The sequence below is a fragment of the Barbatula barbatula genome (assembly GCF_947034865.1).
Source record: "Barbatula barbatula genome assembly, chromosome: 11".
Taxonomy (NCBI): Eukaryota; Metazoa; Chordata; class Actinopteri; order Cypriniformes; family Nemacheilidae; genus Barbatula; species Barbatula barbatula.
Window position 1 is genome coordinate 17,941,641 of NC_136774.1, and position 16,065 is coordinate 17,957,705.

The 16,065-nt window shown below is 38.4% G+C and overlaps 2 protein-coding genes across 4 annotated transcripts in view; both read right to left on the minus strand.

Moving 5' to 3' along the window:
• The window catches only part of LOC306900716 (uncharacterized protein), a 44,538-nt gene extending 42,189 nt beyond the window's left edge, over positions 1-2,349 (minus strand). For all 3 annotated transcript variants that reach the window (XR_013787318.1, XR_013787319.1, XM_079467947.1), the window contains exon 1: positions 2,017-2,349. Coding sequence is in view for 1 of the 3 variants with exons in the window: in XM_079467947.1 (XP_079324073.1) it covers positions 2,017-2,089 (73 nt within the window). In the remaining 2 variants the exon portion in view is untranslated. The remainder of the gene's footprint in view (positions 1-2,016) is intronic.
• A 9,887-nt stretch (positions 2,350-12,236) lies between these two features.
• On the minus strand, positions 12,237-15,764 carry sec22bb (SEC22 homolog B, vesicle trafficking protein b). The gene is made up of 5 exons (XM_079468517.1): positions 15,537-15,764; positions 14,127-14,236; positions 13,845-14,005; positions 13,621-13,767; positions 12,237-13,514 (listed from the first exon to the last, which is right to left on the minus strand). The coding sequence occupies exons 1-5, from the start codon at positions 15,609-15,611 to the stop codon at positions 13,360-13,362; spliced, it is 648 nt and encodes a 215-aa protein (XP_079324643.1). The 5' UTR covers positions 15,612-15,764; the 3' UTR covers positions 12,237-13,359.
• Positions 15,765-16,065: the final 301 nt, after the last annotated feature.

Consider the following 16,065-nt stretch of genomic DNA (forward strand, 5'->3'; position numbering starts at 1 on the left):
TTATAAATGAGGCCCAAGGTTTGTAAAGTTTGTATGCGTACACACACTTGCCCTGTGCATATGGTTGTGTTTGCACTGGTGACTTGGTTTAGTAGCCTAAGGCAGAATGTCTTAATTTCTAAATGTTTAGCCTGCTCTGCAGTGAAGCATAAAGGTTTTTAATCCATAGATTTTAAAAGCTTGAGTATCTCACTATTTTCTGACTTAAGTGTTGGAGTTAAATCCAGTCCAGGTATGGAAATTGAATGTTTAAATGGGACAATCGTTTTAGGGTTCGTTTCTGCAAGCAACCAAGCTCACTGATCCAGGCTACATATAATACTGACCGACATAGTAAGAATCACACTCACATGGACATCGCATAGAAAATATTTTAAATTATGAACATATCACCACAACACAGATCATTGCTCTGCGACCCTGTCGAACCCTCCACCCCACCAGCTTGCTCGATGTGGGCATTCCAAAGATATGCACAACCGTAGGCCATTTCATAAGCAACCCGTTGTGTTCTGAGAAGTGGGAGCTTGCCAAACATAAATCACATTTCACACCAGAGAGCAGGAGCGGGTCAGAACCACGCAGCTCGCAGGCGGAAACAATAGGCCAACTTCTCACAAAACGTGCTGCAACGGCTGACGTGAACAAATACATGCAGCTGGTAGCAACCTACACAACTGAGGCAATGCAATGTCGTGTGCCAGCAAAGAAAGGAGGAATCAATCCCACCCCAAGGAGTGACATTCAATCCAGAGAAAAAAGAAACATAATCTGTCAGACACAATGGGCAAGCTCAGCAATGTGAAAATCAGTGCATCCACAGGGAAATGTGCGTCTGTGTGTGTATAAGGGAGGAAAAGAGGGGGAGAGAGAGTAAATGATAAAGGCAAGGGAGAGAGAGTGGAATGCGAAACACCAACAGTAACATTCCAATCGCTTCTTGCAGAGCCTGCAGTCGTTTTATATTGTCTTGTTTTCTTTTGTAAGGCTCAATTTTGGAGGGACCAGGTCTGACTAAAGCATGTGGAATAGGAGACATATGTGACCTTATTCAAGTCTTTAATGCAACAACTGGCACCCTTTGTGTGTGAAACCTGCTGAGCTGCTCAGCATAAATAAACAGGCGTCAGATGGAAAACTCGTTGGCCCTGCTGAAACCATGGATGCAACCATTCTGTCTTTTGGTTTTTACCTTCGTCTTTCAACAAACATTGAAAAATCACGATTCTCTCACACAAATACACAGCCCAAACAAATGGGTAAACCCTTCCTTTTAAAAAAACAAAACTTCATTTTGATTACGTGCTATTTTTAGCTTTGCTTCTCGAGTTGAAGACGCATTTCACGTTTTCACTATTGCTAGAAAGCTACACATGCTAAAAAGTGCCTCATATTTCCCCCTCAGCAGAGTCCATTTTGAATTCGCCTCTGCTGCTGAATACATCACATCTGGGCAGCGGTGCCACAGACGAAAGCTACACTCAAAATAAAAATTTAAGTCAATTGAAAAGCTCATATATTATACACAAACCATGTCATTTATAAAAAAAACACATTATTCAATTTTGAAAGGTTAAATAAAGAGGTTTTTAAACCAGAATTCTGCTAACAAGTGACTACAGTTTCTATTGCCAGTTTTGAAGTATTACAAATACAATGGTAATAGTTACTAACTTATAGTAAGACAATTATAAACCAGTGGTTACTATGGTTTGAATACGAATACCACATGCCACACCATTTTCGTAAGGATGTTTTCAGGCGAGCTTGCAACAGTTGCAACTGACTCGTCAATTTACGGTAAAAGAGACACAAAAGCAATGACATCTATCAGAAGCGATCTGATATCAAATATGAGCAGTCACACGCCATTCGAGGTCGAGCAGAACTTAAACATGTCCACTGATGCTTCAGACATCCGTACAGACATCCGTACAGATGCGCACTCGCGGCGAATGACTTTTTAAACGAACAAAAAAAGTATTATTATATACTGTTAAATGTTAAAGTACTTACCGTATGACAATGTAAGGCAACAAATAACTAGGAGGATGACTTTGCCCGAAGAAACACCGGGTAATTGGCCCATATTCTTTGTAAAATCCACATAGAGTCGCCAGCGCGAGGCTGTGCTCCGTCTCAGGTTAAAGCGCAAGAATCTATAAATTCAAGCGACCACGAGTCGAAAAGCGAACAACACTCGATAGAAGAGATGTTTTTTATCCCGTCAGAATCTGTCGTTTGACCATATATATCCGTATATTTCTGTCTTCGTTTGAAAGGTCTTTTTTCGTCTAGCTGCGCGGTGATCAAACTTTCTCAACTTCTCTTCTTTTCGTCCCTGTCACTGATCGCAGACAGTGTTCTTCCGCAAACCCTACGGGTGGATCTATATTTGACACTACCTACATAAATTTAACAACGTTTGTTGTTTACTTACAACAAAAAACACAGCTCACGTTAAAACAATTAACCTTTATATTTTTTACTGAGAATGCGTTTTAGATAAATGGCAAGAAAATCTTCCAAAACAGGTTCTTTAACTTTCCGTGGCGGAGGAATTTACTTGCACGTATTCTCGACTCCGCAAAGCAGAGTATGACTCAAATTTAACCCGTTCATACTTTTTCCTCTCCACCCGCTGACGTTATTTTTTCGAATATCCACCCTTTTCCATGGGGTTTTGATTTATCCTGCAGTTTATTGTCTTTCACGATAAAAGTATGGCAGAAAAAAAAGTTTTTTTCGTTAAAACCTTTAAATGGCCAGGACCTACATATTCTCCTGAGATATAGGCTACATTAATTGATCTGTGTATATAAGTATTCATTCTAATAAATGAATCACTACCCAATTTAAAAAAGAATTTCGATGGCACATTAAAAGCACAGATGTTATAACATTCTCACAACGAAAATGTGTATATCATTGAAAGCATTCAGCACACCTTTGTCCTAACAACAATGATCAAACAGCTATTGTGACCGGATGACATTGTGCTCTACTTGTGTCCTCCACTTGTGTCCTGCAATCCAATTCTTTCCACCACATCAAAACATAACAACACAATATATGATATGACTCAGGTACTGATCTACCTAGAGATCATCAATGATGTTTTAGAGGGACTCCATTGTTTAAAATGTTGCAATAATAGGCTCCGACTGTAAAGGCAAAATAAACAAATCAACCCTCCTGTGTTTTCCTGTGAAAGACTACATTGAAAAGAACAAATTAACCCTCCCAGTTTCCCTGCAGGGGGTCATGCTTTGGTTGGCTATTTTTAAACGCTCTACCCTTAGACCCTTCTCCAGATTTTGTTTAATGCCAGTTTTTCAGACCCAAGTGATTTAGTCTCATTTTGTAAACAAGGATGAGACATCTTTAGATATATGGTGTGATATTACTGTTCTGTAAGTATTGTAAATATCAAGGGATTAATTATTCAAACTACAGTTGGATTAAGAAAAACTTTGCCTGACATTATACTATAAATTCTTACCCGTAAGGCAAATTTTAGGCAAATACTTCATCTTTTGAATATATCGTTTTATGTAGTCAAATGTACAGTATTTTAGAGATTAACAGTGCAAAATTATTACTAATTTACATTTGTAATAATTGCTGGAATCTCCCCAAAAGACCATATAAAAACTTTATCTTTTGGGTGTGCCATCTTTACCACTCAGCTCTGATAAAACTCATTTTTAAAGTGTACATGAACTAATACATTTATTGTTATATCAGAAAAAAATTTAACAGTTAAATCTTGAACAATACAGAGACCGGAAAGGAGTTACACTACAAATGTTTGTGCATAAAAAATACAGATAAAACATTGATACAATCTCGCACGCGTCACAGAACTGACCACAGTTTTGAGTTGTGCACGGGTATTTCAGTTTCATGATGAGCGAGACCCGCTTGCCATCAAGATTATTTGTGCTGCGCTGGCTTGCTTTTGCGATAGTAACGTTTAGGTGTGTCTGTTTGTTCATGGCATTTCAGTGATGGATGCTATACGGTGGATATAAAGCTGGATTTGGAGATCGTTTGAAACTGATAGATGTTTTAGCCCCAGTGTTAAAAGATGCCTAAAACGATGTATGCAATACTGTATAGGCATTTAAGATTAATATAAAATATTTATTTCACTTAAATGAAAATATTTTCTTGCACCCTTTCAGAATGGAAACAATAAAATTTCAGTGTAAACCAAGAACTCGTGCCAGGCCTGCAAATAAACATATCTGCATAAACGAATGTACCAATGACAGGTCACAGGTCACATGGTGAATACTAAGACAATTTTTTAATGGCCTGCCATCTAGAAGGTGATTTATCCTAGTAAGTATACATGTCAAAGTGGCCAGATAAAACAGTGATATATGATGTGAGATGGTGGCATCAGAAGAGTGATTGCCTCATCATTGGTCACCTACCCCCCCAGTCCATGCTTATATTTACCGTGGGAAACTGTCACATAGCTACAGATACAATTTTTACAATAAAACCGTCTTGACATTCGAGGAGGAAGCTGCCAGTTTTTATAATAGATAGATAGATAGATAGATAGATATAGATAGATATTACATTCCCTATCTTTTAACCTATTAAATTAAAATGAGGGAGGGGCACAGGAAGTGAGGGGTATATTTAGTGGTGGAATATCTCTCTCCCCATGACCTCTATAAACTTCCTCATTACATGATCTCGATGGCCCTGCAAAAAGTACAGCAGTGGCTGTAACAAGAGATAGTGTTGGGCACTACGGCTTAGGATGTGCTCTATTAACTCAAAATAAATAACAATCAAGGGATTACTATGTTTTTTGTATAACTATACTTGGGGGTTTCCTGCAACGCTAGCCTCATAATGTTTAGATCAAATATTGTAGCACGTACATTCAGTAACTTTTCTATAATGTGGTTATGTAAAATAAGGTTTCATAAGAAAAAAAGCATCATCCAGAATGATTAATCACGAATTGTTCATCAAAATCTGGTAGCAAATGTAGTCAGCAGACGATTACACCTCTTACTGCATGTGATTAATGTTAATGTACAAGCAGCAACATACACGTTGTCACAGATTGGGCTGGATTTAAACATTTACAAATTCAATCTGACGTTTTATGTCTTTGATAATGTGCATAGAACTCCCTTTATGTGGTAAGACATTTACAAGCAAATATGAGCCAGTAATTACAAGGCCAAATGTGAGATTTCCCACTGTGTCTTCAGACTGAAACAGCAATAGCCTTGGCATGCGTTAAAGACAAGTTCTCAAGCATCAGGTTCACTTTGCACAAGTGTTGGGATCACCGCAGGACCTCACAGCTTCTCAACGTTCCTCAGTGGTCAGGGCTTTGGCACAAAATCCATGCTTGTCCCCAAAAGGGCCAACACAGTACAGGTTATTGGAGGAAAAAGTAAGAGGATAGCTGACAGCTAAAGCCATGAGGCTCTCGAGGGGTAGAATACTCTGTGTCTTGTAAGGGGACCGTGGGTCTTGGCCCGGGCAGGTGGGCAGAATTTGCTGTTGTGAGTGTGAGGTCTACCAAGCAATCACATACACGGCGAGAGGGCTATTTATACAACACTGTGGGAAATGAAGAGCACACATGTTTATGAGACGTGGAGAAACGAAGTCCATGCCGATCAAGCTGTATAGGCCACCATTACTCACACCAGGGTCAGTGTCAGCTTGGGGACACTTAGAGGGGTCCTACATTGAAAATCTAGTATTCAGAGATATTATCTTTCAAAACATTGTGACATCAAATAGATAAGAAATATTTACAATCATGCACTATATAGACCACAAAGTAAGTATCCATGTGACCACATGAGAAGCACACATCATGCTCTTTGGAACATTCTCGAATCATGGTGAAGTAACAATTATACAAGTCAATATCAATTCGAGTGCAACAAAAATCTTAGCAATTTCCAAAATAATATCTCAACATAAAATTGTAATAGGGATAATATATCAGACTCGCTTCTCAATCCTACTGTAAGGGTATCATGTTTTTGAAGACAATGATTTGTGATGATGCTGTGGGTGGTGTACAGTTTAAGGGTATATGGCAAATCGCTTTCGAGTTCATGCTTAATAAAGCGCCCTTTGATTTTCTGAGGCCAGTCCCAGTGGCTTAAAAGTGCTCTGAGGTTAAAGTAATTCACTACAGTTGGTGGCCTCTCACCCACTACAGAGTATGTGAGAGACCGAGAGAGATTAGGAGACTTAAAAATTCGAGTTAAAAAGCTAGAACAAAAGTATTATCAAAATGCATATTGACCTTTTCTTCAACATTATGCATGCTCACATAAACATGTATACAGAGGTGCAAGACAGTGGAGAAAGTGTAAAGTGAGTAAACCTTGTGTTTTTCCTGCCAAGGGTTAATTGTGTCATAAATCCACCATGAGGTCAGGCATGAGTGGTATTCACACCTCCGTCTGCAACACAGACTCCCACAGCTGCGCAACTAATCTAGACAGAATACTATTCATTCTGCCATCTGCAGTCATCAGGTTGACATAGAACTACTGCAGGTAAACCCATTTGTGGTATTTTTGCAATGCCCTAAAGGAATATCCCAGGATGATCAACAACAAATCCAACATATCGTGACAAAAAACTACATTAATGGCAAAATATTTCATTTTAGAACTTCACAAGTTAGATTTCTAATAGTAGAATTTATTACTTTCAAAAAGATATGGGCTTTGAATTTCTGTTTCAAACCCCTGTTTACTTCTATTATTAGTCTCTTAATGTAAAATCAAAAACAATGCTTTGATCAATACATTTAGGAAGGTGCCTGACATAAAAATGTCTTGGGAATAAAAAGGAATCATGTCCGCACATTGTTTTACCAAAAAAAAAACGACCAAAAAAGAGAAGGTTAAGAGTTAAATTATTTTAAATGGTTACTAAGATTACCCACAAAGGCTGTCAATTGACCTTACTTGCAATGCACCAAAACATTCCTTCATAGCCTAACCAAAAAGATGAGTTATCCCTATAGACCTTAACCAATTACGGTCACACGCGGTTACTACATACGCTCCCATATGGCTGATGAGCTGTGCAGATGAAGTTTAGTGCGACCTTGATACAAGGGTCACTCCCTTTTGTGTAGGTAATGGGGACTGTGTAAACACAGGGTGAAGGGGCATCGAGCTTTAACCGTCAGTCTTTTTTCATGCATGGTGCGGGAGGAGGGCAGTTCCCAGGCCCCCATGTGTACGTTGGGGGGCAATAACTCATAAGCTCCCTCTGAACTTCCTCTTTCGTCCTTGGTTTTTACAACCCCTGTAGACCGAATCACAGCTGGTCGGGTTCTGCGCTGCGTAGTGAGAGAGCGTGAGAGAGACAAAACAAGAGGAGAGAAAAAACAGCAGGAGAGCTGATGGTAAGGTGGATCAAAAAAATCACAATGTCAATTTGAACAGCAAGCAGGAAAATGTCGAAACCGTGATACTGTGATTCGAGGTAATTTGGTGATCGAAAGTGTAATCAAGCCAGAGCCTTGGTGTGGTTACCAAACAAGCTATAACAAGTAAGAAAGGTGCTTATTGTGGTTATGCTATCACCACAGCGAATGAGAAGGGGTTATTGAATTTCACACCTATATATAATGGCTGAAATGTAAACATGTGTAATTTATCAATGTTATAAACTCTACATTTTGTTATAGATGCCATAGTCATTAAAACCGATAATTAATCCAAAGAAAATATCTTAATAAATAATAAATACACAAAATTAAGGATTAGAAATAGATTATCAAATATAAAGATAAAGTTAAATCACTAATGCAAAAACAATAAGTACTTTTTTCCCAAATCACCATCCCATAATCTTATATTGCTCAGAAAGATTGGGATGTTATACCTTTATAGGGAAATCATCTGGAGCTGTCTTGCAATGTTAAAGGGATAGTTCACCCAAAAATTGAAATGTACTCACCGTGGAGTTGTTCCAAATCTAGATAAATGTATTTGTTCTGATAAGCACAGAGAAAGATATTTAGAAGAATGCTTATAACCAAACAGTTCTTGAACCCCATTGACTACCACAGTAAGAAATAACATTTTTTTTGTTCTATCGAACGAATAGAATGTAGGACAGAAAACAGTTCTGGGACACTTTTATTCAACCAAATAAAAAAATGTAGACAGATTATTATAAATTATCAGATTTTTATACAGTGAGTAATTCATAAAATAATTTTTGGGTGAACTATCCCTTTAAGAGAGTAAAAAGTCAAAAAATATAACCGGAATTCATTTTTACTTCTCTGACATATAACTAACATGCCTACAAACTGTTCAGGGCTCTCGACAGCCTGTGCGCACCCATAATCAGTTTATAGTGTGTTTAGTACAAGCGCTGTATCTCCAACTCTGATCACACCAACTATTTTAATCCAATCGGCTTCATTTTCACATGACTGTCACGCACCCCAGCCGCCATGGAAACAGAAAAGAGAAGGGAAGAAGGCAGGCGAGAATGACCAAAAGAGGGAGTGGCAAAATGGTCTTACCGTCATAACGCCTCCGTTCTGGAGTCTTCTGGTGTGAATGCAAACCCTATTTAGCTCTGCTCCTGTCATGTCTGTATCAATAAAACAAACTTCAAGCAATGTTGATAATCAACTTAATGCAAACACCTCGCCTCCTACACACACTCACAGAGTGTAAGATAAGGGTATTTTGCAGAGGTGAGAGCGAAAAAAACATGCACCTTTACCCTCAGGTCAAAAAAAGACAGAGCATTTTTATCTCAAAGGAAGGATGTTAAGCATTGATCTAAACAAGGTTACTTTCTTATCGTTTAGCCCTCCTCGACTTTTTACCCAAAGGGGATTTGTTAACAAAATAAAGTTACTTTAAAAAGTGTTTCTTTGATGAGGTCTTTAAACTTTCAGACCAAGGATGATGTTATGGATAGAAAGAAGGAGCAGGGACCCTGGTGTATATTGTTTAAAAGAACTTTGAATAGTTCACACAAAAATGAAAATTCTGTCATTATTTACTATCCCTTGTCATTTCAAACCTGTATGACTTTCTTTCTTTTGAAAGAATGTTGGTAACCGAACAACGAAGGCATCCATTCACTTCTATTGTATGAACACAAAACCAATGCAAGTCCATGGGTACCACCATTGTTCGCCAACATTCTTTATATTATCATCTTTTGTGTAGTAAGTCACAGTTTTAAAATGACAAGAGAGTGAGTAAACAATGACAGAATCGTCATTTTTGGGTGAACTGTCCCTTTAAGTCTATAAGCATATAACAACTAGTTATAGTACCACACGAAGGGGTTCACATACTATTAAATACAATTATTATATTATTAATTTAATAAAATATTAGATATTAAATATGTATTTGTATCATGCAAAGTCATATAGGCTTCATTCTACATCCCATGTTTATTTTAATGTACAGACTTTATGCTCTTCGTTTTGAATAATATTATAATTTTTTCATTTATTCCTTCCGTTTTGTGTCTGATGCCCAGGTTTACTTTTCAAAAATATATTGATATTAAACAGTAGTTGGTGGACCCCCTGATTAATGTCAAAATGACCGTGAAAACTGAGCCTACAAATGTGATCTTGTACAGAAAACCAACCACAAAGAGTGACGCATGAGATGCAAATGATCTACAATCCCTTCTGATACACCTTGTGATCTTACAAAGAACGCGGCTACACACACTCAGAACATGCTAAACATGAAAATTGTGCATAACTAACAGAATAGCAGTTCCTTACAATGGACTAAAGCAGATCTACGTTATTTAACACCTGGCTGACACACAACTGAACAGTTTCTTATGAAAACTTCAAGGACAGCATTTATCAACAGGTCACCCTCAGCAGACCTCCACTTCCCCTCTCCAGAGAGAAAGCAAGGGGTGAAGAGTTGAGACGCAGAGCTGTGGTCGATGATGCACGCTACTATGGCAGGCAGCTTCTCCTTTAGTCGGTGCCCACTTCCTGGACACATGCAGACATATCGGGGCAAAAACCTCAGCGTTTTGTTCTCTCTCCAAAGGATGAATATCATATTTTCTTGCATCCATCCAGTCTCTGAAATCAGCTCTTGTTTTGCGTTTCCGTTCCGCTAACAAACTTTGCACAAGAGTGAAAATCAATAAGACGTTGCATTTTCCCGCAGTTTAAACTACAGTTGGGCGCACTCTGGTGGATACGTGTGGAAAGACAGGATTTATGAGACAATCACATTTTCAAAAGCCAGTTTTATGGCTTGCCAGGAAAAAACTGAAATCTGATTGCTTAACTTACTTAAATTGTATTAAAGATTAATTAAATGTCAAATTAAAGTGATGTCATTAAACATAACAGTGTAAAACAAGGTGCACTCCAAAGTTGAATACTTGGGGGCGGTTTCCCAGACAGGGATTAGCTAAAACCAGAACTAGACCTTGGTTAAATTTGAGTCGCTTTTTAAAATATACTCTACAAAAAAATGTACTGGTGTGCATCTTGAGACAAAACAATGTTATGTTAAAGATCGCGTATCACAGGCAGTTTCTGCCAATCTCACATTAATCTTCAGTGCCTATACAGTAGCCTAATATTGCATACGTCCTATACTTCACTATCGCAGCTCATATTCACACAGCCCAGGTAATCTAGATCAGGGGTCTCCAACCTTTTTGTAAGCGAGGGCTACCAAAATATCTAAAATCCTCTATAGAGGGTTGTTGATAACATACTTTCAAACTTTAAACATGTGATGCCTTTTTTACGCTCACGGAACCAAATTCAGTTTTCTTTCAGATATTTTTGCACGTGAATATATAAAAGCTTATAAACCTTCATGAGAATGTTGAACTTGGCTCTTCGGTATAGTCACAGATTTGTCAACTATCTTGAGCATTATTGGAGCCCTGTGTTTAGCGGGCACCTTACAGAGTTCATGCGAGCTACCAGGTGCCCACGGGCACAACGTTGGAGACCACTGCATCTAGATAATCTTGAGGTAAGCAGGTCTCATGGGTTTCTGTGCTTTTCCTGGAGAATGGCCGATAAAAGAAATAGGATCCCTGTGACGACACAGGGATGCAGAATAAAAAAATTGGAGGTGCAGGCATGACATAGCATGATACCTGATCTTTAAAGGTGTCCTGAACTGACAGTTTTTATTATTTGATACTGTTGTCTGAGGCCCACTTATGAAGTTCGTGTGGTTATGCATTCAAAAACACAAAAACCAATAAGCAATGGGCTATTTTCTACCCGGGTTTTGAGGTCAGCTCGACAAACGCTCATGGGTGTGCCCCATTGAAGATTTGAAAGTAAACGCCCACTGCTATGATTGGATAACAGTGTGGGTAGTAAACTTAGTTGGAGCCTTTTGTGAATTTGGTTAGACACGTAACGTTAGGTTACACATTCTCAGGTCATATCCAGCGATCTCTAACCAAGCAATAGTTCAAATATGTTTTACTCGCATAAGATTGATGCGCGATTTCTGTCGGATCAAATATTGACTGCACAGCACTGCTTTTTAATTATAGTCTCTCCGTCTTCAAAAATAAACTTTAACCATGCATTCCTAATGTCCGAATCGAAAGGAAGGTTATTCAGCGACTGTTCTTCCACAACCAGGCACTGCACAATATTAAGCCATCTTTTTAACGGCATGCTTGTCTCTCTGTCTGGTTCTGAACCACTTGTGTTACTGTCATTCGCGAACCAGTGGGCGGGGCTAGAGAGTAGTCGTTGATATTCTTCCGTGGAGGCGGTGTTCAACCTATAGGTGTATTCCAGGGCCTGGTGTCAATAACAGTTGTCATTTCAGTAACAAGAGCGTTTTCAGTTCTGACACTTAAAGGATGTTCACTTGAATACGACTACCTCTTAGATAACAAAAGCTCGGGTTAAAATTGATGCCCCTTTAAGATATGTTAGTGCAAGCTGTTTTACATCAAGGCAAGACTAGGCTTAAGCCCTGTCCAGGAAACCACCCCATATGGTCAGGACTTTGTTTAAATCCATAATCAACTTTTGTTCTTGAAGCAAATTCTTCATGAATCGTTGTTTTAGCGAAAACATGCACGTGTGAAAGGCCAGGTGTACCATCACTTAACTATGATTGACCATAAACTTGTATGGCAACTAGAATAGGCTAATATATATATATATATATATATATATATATATATATATATATATGTAGAAGGATAAAAACACACAAAAACCAGTGTAATGTCGTAATTTCTGGGTATAACATAAAAATGGTACTGACAAAATCTGAGCTTGAATAATTTTATTTATACTGGAGGCTTTGCGAGCTGAACGATTGCTCTTTTGATTAGAATGCATTTCTGTCTCGTGAACTGAAATGGACGTCTGTACACAGATGACTGGTCGGATTTTCAGTGTTTAGTTCTTCACTGCATGTAGTAAAATACTAATGTATACTCGGATTAAGGAAGCAACAGGACACCAAGTCTGACGTTTGCAACTGTGTAAGGGTAGGTTCGCCAGACATAGATAAGCTTGTTTAACAAAATTTGACCCAGACAGCTGCTTCTAATAAAAACTAGCAGGCTCATTGATGCTTATTTTATAGATATTGAGTAACTGTATTGAGACTGCAAATCACTTTACTGCAGTTCAAGCGTTGTGTTATTTTAACTTTGATAAAAATGTTCTAAATGCTGTGGGTTGATTTTTAAACAACAACATTTCAAAGTTGTTTCCAATTAAGACAACTTTAAACTAATATAGTTTCTTGAAATAATAGTATTTCATTCAAAAGATTTGAGAAATAAAACGTTTCTCTATTTCTAAAAGGCCAGAAATTACTCATGTGTAGATAATTTGGAAGATGTAGATGTGACAAACTCTCATAAACTTCCACTGTCTGGAAGAATAGAGCATTAAGCGTTCAGTGGAAGTGTAAGACCACCCGCTTCCAAACCCAAAATGTGCTTATTCAACAAATCTAAACTAATATACGCATGTCATTGAACCATTAACTGCAGGGTTGGTTGCTCTATACTTGAGCAGTACAGTATATAAGATTTTTTTACACAGTCATACAGACAAAACATGCCTTTTACTCGCTTTCATTCACACTCCAAGCAATCGCAGACAAACTTCTGTGTAGTTCTTAAAACAAAGATCAGTGAGAATCAGGTTAGGGACTCAACGGCCTGTTAAGGAAGGAAAGTGCCGTGTCCAACAGTCTTTTAAGAACAGGCCAGGCGCTTTAGAACACAACGTGAGCTTGTTGTCGCTTGACAGTCTGTCTGATCTTCACATGTAACTTTCTCAAGAGCCCCTCCACGCATCTTCTACACTCACAGCCACCAGAAGCGGACATATACGATAAGCATGATGAAGAAGACTCCGCCCGCAGCTAGCTTAGCGTATGTGGAGCGCGTATTCAGGTACTTAGCATCGCTCCTATATTTCTTAGAAAGGCTGGAGAGGTTACTGGCCTTAGAGTCCAACGCTGAAGAAAAATAAAGAAGAAATGAACAAGTGAGATATTTTATTTAGTTCAACTTGTAAAACACTGTCTATACCCGTTCTAAAATTGAATTGCATTCAGTGTTTACCAGATAAGGCTTCTCCTCTCTGCAGAACTTCTTCTATGTTGGCCACCATGATCCTTTGGACATCCTGCAGCTCTGTGTTAATGTTGCCCAGGTTTCTGCGTGCTCTACTGTCAATGTATGACTTTTTGGTCTTCTGAATATACGTATCTGTGGATAGGTGAAAAGTATTAGGAAACTAATGATGTTCTGAAGTCAAAGAAACTGATGGAAAATGAAGGCCATACCGAACTCTATGAAAGAGTAGGGCCTGGAGACCGTGGGGACCTTCTTCCCATGTTGTTCATGAAACTCTGCTTGTAGGTCTTCCAGATAAGCAAAGGCTAGCTTCTTTGGAAACCCAGCTTCACATAGCACCAGATAGCAAACTCCACTCTCTATGAAATAGCTTTGAGAAAAGGTCAAGAGATGCTTTAATGCGGTATTGAAATAAATACATTTCACTCCATTTTTGTAAATGGCACATTTTAGCTATTGGTATAGTGTGGTGTATTTTCCGTTATACTTACTGAAAGGCCATTGAACCAGCCTCTAGGGTGCATCGGGTGGGACTCTGTTCATTGAGCTTGCGGAAGAGCTGTTTGGCTTGGCTCTGATATTGCTGGAGGTCTCTGCCCATCTGAAGACAGACATGCAAATTAGACCCAATAACAAACTCGAACCTCTTCAGACAAAGGCTAAAGGTAAACAAACCTTTTCACTTCCCTTCATGGCAGCATGAAAGGGGGAAACGTAAAGAGGTTAGACCTTAAGGTAAATTGCTGGGGACCTACACGATACACTGCATTGTTTCAAGTGCACCTCCAGGGAAAGTCTCACTGTTCTCTAATCAAAAGCCAAATATACTGAAAGCCAGAAAAGATGTGTTTTGATCCTCAATATACTTAAATTAAAAATTTTGAAAGACGACCTGATACCCACAAATAAAAAAACATCAACTCAGATTTTACTCGCCCACGACATTCAGCATGTTCAGACCTCCCGGTGTCTTCGGGACACAAATAAAGATATTTTAGGTGACATCTGAGAAAGTTTCCTGCGTGTTCACGAGAGCAATTTAACGCATGCGCATTCGGTTTGAGAATATATAGATTAAAGTCATTTTTTTGGTTTGTTTTTCACACATAAATGATTCTCGTCACTTTAAACAAATTCGATTGAGCCACTATGAGCGGATGGACCAATTTAACAATGTCTTTAGTACTTTTCTGGACCTTGACAACAACTATAACCATGATGTCTATGAGGGAGGCCTGGAATTTTGTCAGATGTCACCTTAAATATCTTTATTTGTGTTCCGAAGACGCCGGGAGGTCTTAAAACATGTTGAATGTCATTGTGTCCTTAAACACCAGTTTAGCTTTAGATGGGGAAGTAAGAGATTAATTTAAATTTACTGAGTAAAAGGGACAAAGGAATCAAATAGTTTGTTTAATAATATGAATTTCGAAAATAAAAGTGGTTTCAAAAAGACATTCTGTAATTCACTGGTTTCATTGAACACGCAAACCTTTGTCAAATTGGTCTACATACAAAGCACAACATGCACCACATATAACTGGTTTGCATGAGAATTTTAAGTTCCATATAAGAAAGGGAATTATACTTTAATGATCATGTTGGGGTAGCTTTTTTAATTCAGATACCATCAATAACAGAAGTTTTAGAAAACATATTTTATAAGAAAAACTCCAGATTTGACCCACTGCAATCTGAACGTTTAAATGTCAAACTAAATATATTTACGGATTCTTCCTGTAAACCCTTCAATCAAAACTAAGCATGGTTAAATGTAGTAAATTGGTCGGATAGATTACTATTTCATTTTCTCTATTTTCAAGGCATTGTTCTTTGATCTGTCACAAACTGTCCTCTCCTGTCATTCTCACTAATGTAAAGAGATGATGGGGCACAGATACCTGCTCGTCCTCCTGCATTGAAGCGGCCAGCGGCAGTCCATCCGCGAGCCGGGCGATCATTGTCAGCAGCACCATTTTTCCTAATGTGAGATTAAAAGACGATGTACGTGGAACAAATAACACAGCTGTACAAAATGTCTATGTAGGGATTACAGCGTCACAACAATACTCAGTACGCTGAGCTGGCCGGAAATACGTGAATATTTAGTGTCGCTCTGTTTTTGTCCCGCCGGGTTTTACTTTTAAACCCACAATCATTGGTTCCGCATAGGTTGGAGAGAGATGTGGATTGGAGGCATATATGTTTAAATGTTGTATATCTGTGGAAATAATAATACTTTATATTATTTAGCTGAATATAAACTACTTTGGTCCAATTTAAGACTAATGTTTAAAAATGTCCAATCCGCAATGTCGTAATTTCTCCAATGGCGTAACTAATCGTGAAATGTGAAGCTTTTACCCAGTATGTTGTGTAACTGTCTGATATTCGATTCTGAAGAATAAATGAGCACACTATCTTGATTAA

Coding starts and splice junctions, on each gene's coding strand:
- sec22bb (XM_079468517.1), bottom strand. CDS start 15,611: ATGGTGCTGCTGACAATGATCGCCCGGCTCGCGGATGGACTGCCGCTG. Junction 14,237..15,536: donor CAATGCAGGAGGACGAGCAG/GTATCTGTGCCC, acceptor GTCTGTCTTCAG/ATGGGCAGAGACCTCCAGCA. Junction 13,515..13,620: donor GAGAGGAGAAGCCTTATCTG/GTAAACACTGAA, acceptor ATTTTTCTTCAG/CGTTGGACTCTAAGGCCAGT.